This window comes from Panthera uncia, chromosome B1 (assembly GCF_023721935.1).
Source record: "Panthera uncia isolate 11264 chromosome B1, Puncia_PCG_1.0, whole genome shotgun sequence".
Taxonomy (NCBI): Eukaryota; Metazoa; Chordata; class Mammalia; order Carnivora; family Felidae; genus Panthera; species Panthera uncia.
Genome location: NC_064811.1, coordinates 186,881,555 through 186,895,352, shown reverse-complemented (window position 1 = coordinate 186,895,352; position 13,798 = coordinate 186,881,555). Strand labels below are relative to the sequence as shown.

Here is a 13,798-nt window from a genome sequence, read left to right as displayed (position 1 = left end):
AGCGTGTCTTTTTTCCCGCTCAGTGTATCCTGGACATCTTTTTTTTTTTTTTTCCCCCAGCACACATAGATTTATCTAATGCTCTTTATTTTATTTTATATTTATAAGTAGGCTCCATGCCCAACGTGGGGCTTGAACTCACGACCCTGAGATTGAGAGTCACGTGCTCTACTGACTGAATCAGCTCTTTTAACGCCTGCTGAGCATGGGTGCATGAAAACTCATGGAACCAGTCTGTTACTCATGGACACTGGTGGTTTTGTTACCATCAAACACACTGCAATGAACACCCTTGCATATCTTGAGGGGCTATAACACCCATAGGTAAAATTGTAGCACTGGGATTGCTGGATTGAAAAATATTTTTTAAATATGTTTAAACATATTTTAAAAATATTTTTATCTCCTTTATATATTACATATATTTATATTTTTTACATCTTTATATTTTATGTTTTATATGTTTTATATTTATACATATTTATGTTTATTAGTATATACTTTTAAAACTTGGATTCACACAATTTGCACCCTCTGCTTTCATTTCTTTTCTTTTCTTTTCATTTATTTTTTTAATATAATTTATTGTCCAATTGGCTAACATAGAGTGTGTTCAATGTGCTTTTGGTTTTGGGGGTAGATTTCCGTGATGCATCGCTTACATACGACACCCAGTGCTCATCCCAACACGTGCCCTCCTCAGTGCCCATCACCCATTTTCCCCTTTCCCCCTCTCCCCATTCATCCTCAGTTTGTTCTCTGTATTTAAGAGTCTCTTATGGTTTGCCTCCCTCTCCCCTCTGTGTGTATCTATTATTTCCCCCTTCCCTCCCCCATGGTCTTCTGTTAAGTTTCTCAAGTTCCACATATGAGTGAAAACATATGACATCCGTCTCTCTCTGACTGACTTATTTCACTTAGCATCACACTCTCCAGTTCCATCCACGTTGCTACAAAGGGCCATATTTCGTTCTTTCTCATTGCCACGTAGGACTCCATTGTGTATATAAACCACAATTTCTTTATCCATTCATCCGTCGATGGACATTTAGGCTCTTTCCATAATTTGGCTATTGTTGAGGGTGCTGCTATAAACATTGGGGTCCAGGTGCCCCTATGCATCAGTACTCCTGTATCCCTTGGGTAAATTCCTAGCAGTGCTATTGCTGGGTCATAGGGTAGGTCTATTTTTAATTTTCTGAGGAACCTCCACACTGTTTTCCAGAGCGGCTGCACCAGTTTGCATTCCCACCAACAGGGCAAGAGGGTTCCCTTTTCTCCACATCCTCGCCAGCATCTATAGTCTCCTGGTTTGCTCATTTTAGCCACTCTGATGGGCGTGAGGTGGTATCTCAGCGTGGTTTTGATTTGCATTTCCCTGATGAGCGGCGACGTTGAGCATCTTTTCATGAGTCTGTTGGTCATCTGGTCTACTTTCATTTTAGATATCACTCATCTTCCTGCCCCCCGGGATTTAGACATTGACCGTGGGGGTTTTGTTTAATGGCAGCTCATCCCCTCAGGCTATTACTACCAGGAAGGTGTTAAGCCAGGTAGAGAAGAAGGGAAATGAGGGCCAGAAAACAGACTCCTCAGTGGCCAGTGTATAGCTTCTTAGACTGGGGGAATCTGCTATCCTCTGCCAGTTATTACCTGGAGCCCGAATGAAATCTGAATGTATCTATTTATAAAATAGGGATAATCTTTACTTCATTTTTATAGATATGAATATAGATGAAATAAGATTTCAATGTCTTGGGGCGCCTGGGTGGCTCAGTCGGTTAAGCATCTGACTTCGACTCAGGTCACGATCTCGCAGTCTGTGAGTTCAAGCCCCGCGTCGGGCTCTGGGCTGATGGCTCGGAGCCTGGAGCCTGCTTCCGATTCTGTGTCTCCCTCTCTCTCTGCCCCTCCCCCGTTCATGCTCTGTCTCTCTCTGTCTCAAAAATAAATAAACGTTAAAAAAACAAACAAAAAAAGAATTAAAAAAAAAAGATTTCATTGTCTTAACCATTAGGAATTCTCCAGGAGGTTGGTACTGTGCAGTTGTGTGAACTCAGAACAGCAGAGTTCAAACTTGATCAAGATAAAAAAAAGCGGTAGAGGGCGGTGAGTTTCTTGTCACCTTAACCGCTTTTGTGTGACCAAATGCTTCCTGTGCCTACAAGTGGGAAAGAAGGAGTGAGCTTGTCTCTTAATTGCTTTAGAGTTTTATTTACTTAACGCACCTTTTTGAAGTCCCGCAATTTATGGAACAATAAATGCCATTTTACCGCAGTGTGTTATCTTGGCATGCTCATCGGTTTTAGCAGTTTGGGTAAAAATATTTATCTGAGGGGCGCCTTGGTGGCTCAGTCGGTTAAGCAGCCCACTTCGGCTCAGGTCGTGATCTCACAGTTTGTGGATTCGGCCTCCGCACTGGGCCCTGTGCTGACAGCTTGGAGCCTGGAGCCTGTTTCAGATTCTGTGTCTCCCTCTCTCTCTGTCTCTCTCTCTCTCTGCCCTTCTCCCGCTTATGCTCGCTCTCTCTCAAAAGTAAATAAAGATTAAAAAATATTTATCTGAAAGCTTATCAAATTTGAAATTGTACCAAGAAGTATTTTGCAGTTATTCATTCCAGTGAAACAAATTAAGTTGTGGCAACTGGAAAGTTACTTTCTTTTTTTTTTTTTTTCCAAATAGCAGGATGTAGACATTTTAGTATAATACATGTTTTTTAATGGGTAGGTGCGGGAGCCTGGAAGGAAGGCTGAAACAAGAATAGTTTGGCTGCGTTGCTGAATGATGTTATTAGTATACTAGAATGCAAATTTTGGCCATGCAAGTAAGTGAGCCAGTTCAGAGTGGTCCAAAACAAAGCCCCTTCACCTTCTCACACCTTAGTAGTGTGAGAGATTAGTTTCAGACAGGCCTCATTTTTTTCACACCATTCGGAAGTCCAAATTTAAGATTACCCACCAGGATGTCACATGTCACTGGGAACTGGAGAAGCTTGCCTTGTGTGATCACGTCTCGATGAGTGGCGTGGGGGCAAAACGAGAGACCGGGAGCTGGGGGCTTCTCTTTGGAAGACCTAGAAGGACAAAGGGATTGAATTCATTGGATGACTCCCTTCCTCACCTTCTGCTTTTCAGAGTTTCTGGTGCTTTAAAGTTTCCACGCCAAGTGCAAATACAACTCTTTCTAAGACTCCGGTGGGAGAAGGCAAGTCCAGTGGTTGCCGTGAAGCTGTTCCAAGCCTGGCCCTCAGTCCTTACTCTTCAGGACCTCACTCTTCCCTCCTCCACCTTCAAGACTGACTGCAGATGGCCGGACTCCCTGGGAATCTGAAAGCCCTCGACATCCCTGGGGCAGCTGCTACCCCAAACCTCGGTGTGCTGTACCATTGTCAATCCTGAGTCACTTGACTCCCTTACCGATCTGTGAGCCCAGGAGACAGGACTTTGTTCCAAACGCTCGGAAAGCCCCTGTCCCCTGTCCGACGCTGTGTCCTGCACAAGGTGGGGAAGTCATTTTGCGTTAGCCAGCAGGATTAAGCGAATTCATACCAGGAGGTGAATGACTGAGCTCCGGGACCCTTCTTTAGGGTGTTTTACTTTTTAAAAATTATTTATTTATTTATTAAAAAAAAATTCTTTTAATGTTTATTTTTGAGAGAGAGACAGAGCATGAGCGGGGGAGGGGCAGAGAGAGAGGGAGACACAGAATCTGAAGCAGGCTCCAGGCTCTGAGCTGTCAGCACAGAGCCCGAGGCCGGGCTCGAACTCACAGACAGTGAGATCATGACCTGAGCCGAAGTCGGACGCTCAACTGACTGAGCCCCCCAGGCGCCCCTAAAAAACTTTTTTTAATGTTTTTATTTATTTTTGAGGAAGAGAGAGCGAGAGAGTGGGGAGGCGCCGAGAGAGAGAGGGAGACACAGGATCCAAAGCAGGCTCCAGGCTTTGAGCTGTCAGCACAGGGCCCCACACGGGGCTCGAACCCACGAGCAATGAGATCCTGACTTCAGCCGAAGTGGGATGCTTAACTGACTGAGCCACCCAGGTACCCCACACTTTAAAAGAAGCTGTTAGTAACCCGGAAGAATATGAATGGGGGATGGTGTAGACCCAGGTGGAGAATACTTTTGGGCCTCGAAGACGCCCTCCCAGACCCAGGGGCTGGGGGCACTGAATGCCCTGCGACAGGGCTCTGCCAGTCCTACCGCTCCTGGCACTGTCCTACCCGGAGCCGGAGATCCAGCCCCTGGTCAGTGCCCACCGGGAAGCAGGAGAGGCTGAATAAAGAACTGCTTGTGGGCTAAGAAAGATCCACGTTCCATCTAAGATTCATCCAGGGCCTAGGAAAGCCTGGCTTCCGGGCCGCAGTGGGCTCCCTCCAGCGTGGTGGCCCACACCTTCTTGGCCACAGCGGGGTTCGGGTGGGGGACTTCCCGCCGCGGGGGCTGGGCGGAAGGGACCGGTTCCAGGATTTGTCCACGTCCAACTGTCCTAAACCCCTGCAGCGGAGGCCAGCGGCAGAGGCGCCCTGATGGCTGGCCTGGCCCCCGCGGGTTGAGCGGCCCGACCCGGCGGGAGGCTAGGGTGCCTTCTGCTCCCTGGCCCGCGTGGGGGTGGGAGGCAGTCGCTTCCCAGGATCAGGCTGGAGTTTCCCCCACAGGCCACAGGGGCAGGGGTGTCACTGCGCTCTGGGACCGCTGGACCCGCCTTCGCTTTCCGCCGCGAGGCCCGTGGCCTCTGGGCTGAGGTCATGGAGGGCCAGGCGCCCTGCAGAGGCCCCAGGGGCGACACCGGCCCGGACACGCCACCGACACGCTTCTGAGCGCTTTCGGTGCTTTTTACACTTTTCCACCACCCCGAACCGCCCTCGGGTGCCGAAGTAGCCCAGGGAGCGGCGTGGGGAAGCCTTTGTGCCCTCGCTGCTTGCTGGGACTTTTTCTTCCCGAAGAGAGCTTCCCCCACCCCTTTCCTCTCGAAAGTCTTGTGGTTTCCCTAGAAGTCGGAAAGAAGTTGCGAAGGTTGCGGAGCGCTCTCTGGCTCTTTTCTGTCCCGAAAGTTTAAAAATCCCAAGGCGTGTGGCCGCCGGGAGATACTTGGGGTCAAGGGGAGGGAGCGAACAGCGCATTCCTTCGCCCTCTTCCCGCCCACCTGGTCCCTCAGCTCCCCTCCACCGCCCCCGCCCCGGGCTCGGCCCGGCGCCCCAGTTCTTGCAGCAGGCCCCGGGAGCTGCAGGGTTAAGCCCTGGAATGTGGCGGCGAGGAATGTGCATGCAGATGAGCCCAGCGTGGGGAGGGGCGGGTGAGGGCGGGCCCGGGGCGGGGCGCATGCTAATAGCATGCAAATGAGGAGGCCCGTCGCCGCCGGGGCCGCCGCTCCGCGGAGCTTCCCGGATCCGAGCTCAGACGGCGGCGGCTCGGGCAGCCTGGGCGCCGCGACCCTCGGCGGCCACAGGGGGACGGGGAGGAGGAGGAGGAAGAGGCGGAGGCAGCGGTTGCAGCCGCGAGGAGGAGGAGGAGGAGGAGGAGGAGGAGGAGGAGGGTTCGCTCGCCTGCTCCGACGCAGACATGGTGGACTGATCCCCGGCGGGGCCGAGAGCAGGGTTTCCTGAGGCGCCCCCCGCGCGTGGCCCCGCCGCGCCCCGCGCCCCGCAGCCCCTCGCCGGCGCCCGCGTCGGGTGCGGCGGTCGGGCCGGGCATTCGCGTTCCCGCCGCGTCCCGCGCCCGGTCCCTATGGAGGCGCCGCTCGCCGGCGAGGCCGCCGACCATGCCTAGGAGGGCCGGGAGCGGGCAGCTGCCGCTACCCCGGGGCTGGGAGGAGGCCAGGGACTACGACGGCAAGGTCTTCTACATCGACCACAACACCAGGAGGACCAGCTGGATCGACCCCCGGGACAGGTGGGCGGCCGGGCCGCGGGTGGGCGCGGGGACCCGCCTCAGTAGCGCGGCGGCGGCTGTTGTCCGGGAGATCCGGCCGATCGGCGGCGCCCGCGGCGCGGGGGGCGTGGGGCGTGGGGCGTTGCCGGCCCCGGGGTGCCGGGAGGGGTCTCGGGAAGGAGGCGCGGGACCCTCAGCCGGCGAGGAGCCCCGTAGGGGGCCAGTTGGAGCCGCCCCTTCCAGGGCCTCTTTGCCTTGCTCCCTTCTCGACGCCCCCTGGGACCTTTAGACACTCCCGGCCGGGAGGCAAGGGTGGCATTGGCGCTCCGGGCTGGCACTCCGTGTCCAGTTAACGGACCCCGAGGGGCCACCTGAGCCCTGTGGCGAGCTCGCTTCCGCCTGAAGTGGGCCACATTAGCGCTGGAGGGTATCTTCGGCCTTTGGGAGGAGGGGACGGGCCGGGAGCCTCCTGGAGAAGGCCTGAGTGCAAGGTGGGGAACCAGCCAACCAAGCCACCTGTGGCATCTTCTCTTGGCTGTCCTTGGCTCCCTGCCTTGACTGCAAGCTCTTGACGGGGCGCGCCACCGGTCAGGCCGGAGGTCCTGGGCGTGGAGGGGGGCTCCAGGCACCCTTCCTCTCCGAGCCCTGGCTGTGGGTGTGATTAGCTCTGCCCCTCAGAGTTTAGAAACTCTTTTGTGGGGGGGGGGGTGGGGGTGGGGGTTGGTGTTACTGCGTACTGCCCTCACCAGAAACCTTGAACTGAGTCCCCACATCTTGAAAAGGCAGATTGTGTTTTGAAGAAAGAAATGCAGTGAACATTGAAACAGACTTGAGCTTATCACGATTTCTTGTAGTTTTCAACCCACACTTGTTAGTCCTGCTCGGAGGTAAAGAGGGGAAGCATAACCAAATCATCGTCTAGGAAGTTCCGGGGCTGAAGTTTTGCTGAATGTTCACAAATGTTGGTCCTTTATCCCGTCTTGTTACCCTTCAAAGGAAAATTTCTTATAGTGAGATTTATTATAAGAATAATAGGAGATATTCCTAATTGTAAATTTGTAAATTGGCCATTAAGGAGGTGTTCCTAACTGTAAATTAGGGGTTTATAACCCTTTTTTTTTTTAGGTGCTTCTACTAAACATTGCCCCGTTTCTCAATTTGAAGCTGGAAGAGTTTCATACTATATGTTCTCAGTTATCTTTTCTCTTACGAATATTGTTTTTGAAACCTATTAACGAGTAATTATAAAAAAGTCATAAATGACATTATAAATTTATGGAACAGTCCTTATTAAATTATCCATGAGGGTATCAGTTTTGGTTTCCCTTCTGAAATGAGAAAAGGCACCTTGCTGACGTTCTGGCTTGCCCCAGCCTGGCTGCCTGTTGCTGGCCTGATAAAGAGTTATGACAAACATCACACCTTCACAGTTTCTCCAGACATACTAGTTGTTGTCATAAACTTCCTGCTCCAGGTCAGTTATTTGACTTCTGCCCTTGCACTTGAAACTATTTAACAGATAGTAAATGTCAGTGATGATGGTGTGCACCCAGCAGTGACTTTTAAGGCACCTGTGTAAATATTTGGCTTTTACAGTTCTGTGGTCATTCTGCTTTCTGATACTTGGAGTTTCAGGCTATTGAAATCACAGTGAATTCTTGAAATATTTAGGCATTTCAGAGTCTCTTCATTTTGCATCTTCTATTATATCGTGTCATTTGTATTTACCAACAGAGATTACAAGAATATGTAATGCCTGGGTAAAGCAAATAGAAAGTGAAGTAAGAAATGACTTGGCTTATCCATATCACTACTTCTTAAACAAGTTAAGCATGCCTTTTATTTTAAACTGTTAATGGGTTAACAATTATTATGAACTCTGCTTTCAGGAAACTGGGTAACCAATAACCAATTCATTTGATGTGGATAAACAGTTTTGACTAAGATAATTTGTTATGATTCTAGTTTTCTGTGAAGCGGTTAGGTCTTTAAGTATTTGGCAATATAAATTTGGGTTATACACATTTCTGGATCTCACTCTGAGTTTTCAAAGATTCTACGAGACCAGGGTCAATATTGACGATACTTAGTTTAAATTTGGTTGCTTTCTTTTAGGGCAGCGAAGTGACTGTAGGTCTTGCTAAGTTGTGTAAGAGATGGCGGGAGAGGATATTTGGAGGATATATTGAACTCTAGTCGATTTTGTTAGACACGCACCAAACTTACAGAGAAAGAGATGTGACACGGGCCTTTTGGGGTGCGCCCCTTCTTCTACAGGATCACATGACAAACCCTGAAAGAAAGTGAGTTGATAAACTGTGGGTAGGCAGTATTTTGGAACCCTCAAAGTCATTTAATTAAAATGGTCATGATGGCTTACCCAGTTCTATTTATGTTAAGAAAAACTCTGACAGTCTATCAGAGTTTGTGAAGTGTTTCCGATTGTATAGATGAATATGCATATTTGCAGGGGGGAAGCTGGAGGCTTTCATGAGAACGTAATTTTGTTCAGTAAGTAGTGATTTTGGAATACCGAAGTATTAAAATTGGCCCAGCACTTATTGACTGAGTAAGCTTAGGTGAGTTTGTGAGTCCCTCTAAACCCCCATTCTCAACTCTAAAATGGAGGTAAGACCACCTACCTCATGGCGATGGTTAGGGATCCATAATTAGGGCCCAGCCGAATGGTCGTGGGTGTGGTGGTGTCATTCCAGTTCAGGAACTGAGGGGTGGTTCAGGTTACCCCTGGAACTAGTGGGTGTACCAGCACATATTTATTCAGTATTTATTGTGTGACACTCACTGTGCTAAGCTCTTTAACTGTGATCTCCTTCTATTCTCCCATTAGTCCTATGAGGTCGATGCTAGGATTGTCTTCCAGTTACAGAGGAGATGGAGAGACGCCATGGCTGTTCAAGGTGGCCAGGATTTGAAGCCAGGTAGTTGGACTCTAGAACCTGTGTCCTATGTCATTCCTCCAGACCGCTGGAACACCTGGACGTGCTTAGAGGTTGTTTGGGTGGAGTGGAACCTCTTTGCCCGGTGTTGATTTCTCAGGCCGATTGACCTGCCTTTATTGGTCTTCAAAGGTTCCTGTTAACTTTTTATGATCCTTAGATACATGGGGGATCTGGTTCATGAATGCTTTGAGCCTAATGGGTTGAAGGCCTGCCAGGTTGACCCCACTGAACAGCAGTGCAGGGCCAGGTAGAACTGGGAAATTCATTGCCCTCTTGGGCACATGAGAAGTTCTGTCTGGGGAAGAGTTAAGGGCTCTGTCTCATTCCTGAATAGACTGCAATTTTGCTATAACAGGCTTGACTTTACCCGCCCCCCCCCCCCCCCCCCATCACCCGTTCCTGGGGAAATCTCCCTGTCCGTGATTCCTTGCTCCCCTCCCCCACCCCCCAGCGGGTCAGCTGTTATTTTGTGGGTCTACTCCCTCCCTCACCTCTTATTTTGCCCACCGTGGACACCCTTTTGACCACACCAGTTGGTGTTTATGGTGGCCCATAGATCATGGCCAAATGGTGTGGTGCTTAAAAAAAAACAAAAACGGCTACATTCAGCATAGGAGAAAAAGGTAGGATGGATTCATTGCCTCTGAAGGGACTAGGGGGCTAAGGTGGGCAGGCCTCGGAGACTTGGGTGAATGGTGGTACAAACTCTCAGTAGAATTTTTCTCATTTTCTGTGCTTGGATTGAATGTTATCCGGAGATACAATAACTTTGTCTAGTTGAACGTGAAAGATTTGCCAGCACACAAAAACTTGCTGATTTATATAGTCTTTGGTTTATGGCTGGGATCAGATATTGAGTGCCCTGTGTGCTTTCTAACTGAAGGGAAGAAGCTCTGGGGGGTGGGGAGGGTGACCGGGAGGAGGAAGAGGATGTCAGCTGGGTATCCTTGATGGCTGAGCTAACTCTTGGCTCTTTACACCCAGTTTATGGCACGTGATTAGGCTCTGAGGAACTCCGTATTGTCTTTCTTTCAAAGTCAAAGCAAGTAATTTTGCTAACCCTCCTGCTAGAGTGTAAATTCCTCAAGAGACCTAATTGCTTATTACTGCTTTCTGTGTCCTTTGTAGATGGTACATGTTAAATGAATATTGCTGAGGTCAATTAATGAAGAAAGTTGTTAAATTAATGAAAGAATGCTAGTTGAGCTACTCTCTTATTTCCAGTTGCTTATTGTTCGGCTTTCAGAAAATAAACCCATAACCACCAACAACCAGAGACAATTGATTTTCCAGTTAGATTAAAAATAATGAGAGAATTAAGCCGCTACATTTTGACTAATCGTATAAATATGGGAATTACTTCTAAGAGCAAAGAAAACAAAATCAGTCCTTACAGTCTTAATCACCACTGCCGATGTCATAGATTTTGCCGGAAGTCGTTCCTCCCCGGCCGGCTGAGTTCGGGTGCCAAGTGGTTACTGTGAATTATTTGAGTGATTATGGTTTTTGAAGTGTGGAGAGGTTGTTAAAAGAAGGGTTGTTTTTGTTTTTTTGTTTTTTTGAAAAAAAAAAAAAAAAAACCCACTCTGGGAAGCACTAATTTAAACTCCACTGTGCTGTCTTCCAGAAATTCCCAAAGAAGTATTTCTTGTTTTCAACACAGTGTGCTGTAACGCTTGCAGGAGGGCATAGTGCTTGCTTAGTATTAGTACTGAGATTTCTGCAGTGACTTTAATAGTCCATACTTTGCAGTTTCATTTTGTTGCAAGACCTAGGGCCATACTTGCTTTTTCCAGAAAGACTGTTATCTATAAATAAGTGATTTTTTTTTTTTTTTTTTTTTGTAGCTGCAGATCACTAAGTTGTGAGTTACATAGTCAGCCCTTGTGAGGCGTGGCCTGCCAAGGCCCTGCTCTGCCTGCCTGTGCCTTAAAAATGGCGCCCTCTAACTTGTTTCCAGTAAATGTCTGTAGGAAAAAAAGATGCCAGGGGCGTGGCCACCTTCATTCTGCCGATGGGGGAGTTACTGAAATGGTAGCACACAGTGTGAGCCCTAATGCAGTGTAAATTCCTGGAGTTAGGGCCTGGGTCTGTGTATGCTCTCGTCCTGGGAACTTGATTTAAAATCGGTTGACCTGATTTCTTATTAGAATTTTGGACTAATTTCTTCATTTCTGAAGCTCCTGTTATTGGAAAAATGATCACAGAAGTATATAGAATAGGAAAAGGGAATTTTCAGGACAGTGTATGTATAAGTTGTGGGTTAAAAGTAACATTTCAGAATGCTTTCACTGTCTCCAGTGGCTTTTCTTTCCACTTACTTATTTCATTTTTTATTGACAGAAAAAAAAATCGCATAAAAGTCACCATTTTAACCATTCTCAGGTGTACCAGTAAGTGATTTTTAGTATATTCCCAGGGTCGTGCACCCATAACCATTATGTAATGCCTGAACATTTTCTTCACTCCAGAAAGAAACCCAGTACCCGTCCGTTCTTTCGCCACCCCGGCTGCCTCTGGCAACCAGCAATCTGCTTTCTGTCTTCATGGTTGTACCTATCCTGGACATTTCATGTAAATGGAGTCATACGGTGTGTGTCCTTTGTGTCTGGCACAGTGTTTTCAGGATTCATCTGTGTTGTAGTGTTGTGTCAGAGCTTGGTTCCTTTTTATGACTTGGAAGAATATTCTGTTGTATGGCTACACCATACACACTGCGTTTATCCATTCGTCAGTTGATGGGCATTTGGGTTGTTTCCCCTTGTTGGCTATTCTGAATGATGTTGCTGTGGACATTCACGCGTCGTTTTCGTATGGACGTATGTTTTCAGTTCGCTTGGGTAGATACCTAACAGTGGAACTGCTCCGTCATGTGGTAATTCTATGTTTAACTTTTTGAGGGATCTGCCAAACCATTTTCCGGGGTGGCTGTGCCATTTCCCATTCCTACCAGCAGTGTCCTGAGATTCGAGTTTCTCCACATCCTCACCAACACTTGTTATTTTCTGTGTGTGTGTGTGTGTGTGTGTGTGTGTGTGTGTGCGTGCGCGTGTGTTGTAAAGTATTTCTAGTGGGCATGAGGTAGTATCTTACTGTGGTTTGGATTTGCGTTTCCCTTTTCAGGGTGTTTTGATAGCCTTCATGTGACCCGAAGCTTTCCCGCCTTTCTTCTAGCCTTTTAGTCCTTCCCACTCTCCCCACCTTTTTGTGCCCTCTTGCTAATTACCTGACCAGGAAAAGTTAGGTAAGAGACATTAGTTCTTTTTAGTCTCGCATCGTGCTTCCCTGTTTCCCCTTTCTGACCCCTTTGAATCATTTTAACACTGAAGTTGAAGATACAAGTTATTCAGCAGTTTTTACCGTGCCAGCCAGCTAAGTGCCCTGGACTCCCCAGCTCAGGCTACTCACTGTGTGGTTTGCATAAGTACCATTTAAAAAGTGAAAGTAGGGGTGCCTGTGTGGCTCAGTCGGTTAAGTGTTGGGACTCTTGATTTCTGCTCAGGTCATGATCTCAAGGATTGGGAGATCGAGACCCGCATGGGGTTCCACACTGTCTGCTTGGGATTCTCTTTCTCCTCCTCTCTCTGACCTTCCGTGCTCAAGTGCACACACTCTGTCTTAAAACAGGTAAAATTAAAAAAAAAAACTAAAAAAAAATAAGAATCTTAATTTTTTTTTTTTTTTAAAGTGAAAGAAAGAAGATTTGGGTAGTGTGCGTTAGATTTTCTTTAGCTATCCCTTTAATTTAGCCTAACAGTGAGGAGGAAGAGTTGAGAGGAATTAAAAGTAGAAGACAGTGACAAATCATATTAACTTTTGTCTTCATCTCAAATATGATATGTTTAAGAGGCATAGATGTGAATCATATAAATAATGAATGATGATGTATGTGTATATGTGTATAGGCAACTTATTAAAAATGATTTTGACCTTTAAAAGCTTTTAGTTTAGTCCTATATGGTAAGATTCAAGTTCATTTTCATTATGTTCATTTTTTTATTTTGTAATTTTTTAAAGTTTATTTATTTTGAGAGAGAGAGAGGGAGTGCAGGAGGGGCAGAGAGAGAGGGAGAGAGAGAATCCCAAGCAGGCTCCGCACTGCCAGGGTGGAGCCCGATGCTGGGCTCGAACTCATGAACGTTGAGATCATGACATGAGCCGAAACCAACTCGAAAGCAAACGTCGGACACTTAACTGACTGAGCCACCCAGGCACCCTATTAATTTTTCTTTTTTTAAACAGTTGGAGGAAACCTGGCAAGACTGCCTCAGCCAGGTGATCAAGGTAAATGTCAACAGTGATGGTGAGTCCTGTTGAGGTACCCTTGATACGATGTGGTGACAATGGCACTTTTTCTAGGTGGTCTTCCTCCCCCCAAACTAGCATAACCCCAATGTAATCATGAGAAGAGCACCCACCAAATCTCAGAAGAGGGACATTCTACAAAATAACTGCCCCATACTCCTTAAAACTATCGCGATCATCAGAGACAAGGAAAGCCTGAGACACTGTCACAGCTGAGAGGAGCCTCGGGAGACGTGATGAGGAATGTAATATGGCATCCTGGATAGGGTCCTGGGACAGAAAAAGGACGTTAGGTAAAAGCTAAGGAAATCTGAAAAAAAGTATCCTTATAGGGGGAACCGAGTGTGGGATATATGGAAGTTATGCGAACTACTTTTTTTCTATAAATCTAAAACTGTTCCCCCAAAACAGTTGAATTTAAAAAGATTACAAAAAAAACACACACACACAAAACAGTTGGAAGTGTTTTTCTTTAGTCAAAATGTAGCCGTGCTATATAATTATGGTTTTTATGGTATCCTCGAAAAGCAGGGGTGGCCAAACTATGGCCCAAGGACCAAATCCCAGCCTGCAACCCTCTTTCCATATAACCCTCCAGCCAAGAATGGCTTTTACATCATTAAAAGGTTGTAAATAAACAGCAACAAAGAGGAAGATGTGT

The 13,798-nt window shown here is 47.4% G+C and overlaps 1 protein-coding gene across 2 annotated transcripts in view; it reads left to right on the top strand.

The window, feature by feature from the left end:
• The first annotated feature begins 5,500 nt into the window (after window positions 1-5,500).
• WWC2 (WW and C2 domain containing 2) overlaps window positions 5,501-13,798 on the top strand; it is a 206,244-nt gene continuing 197,946 nt past the window's right edge. The window contains exon 1 of one of the 2 annotated variants that reach the window (XM_049631788.1): window positions 5,501-5,893. In XM_049631788.1, coding sequence (XP_049487745.1) covers window positions 5,763-5,893 — 131 coding nt within the window. In that variant the 5' untranslated portion in view covers window positions 5,501-5,762. The remainder of the gene's footprint in view (window positions 5,894-13,798) is intronic. The other variant, XM_049631786.1, reaches the window with a different exon arrangement.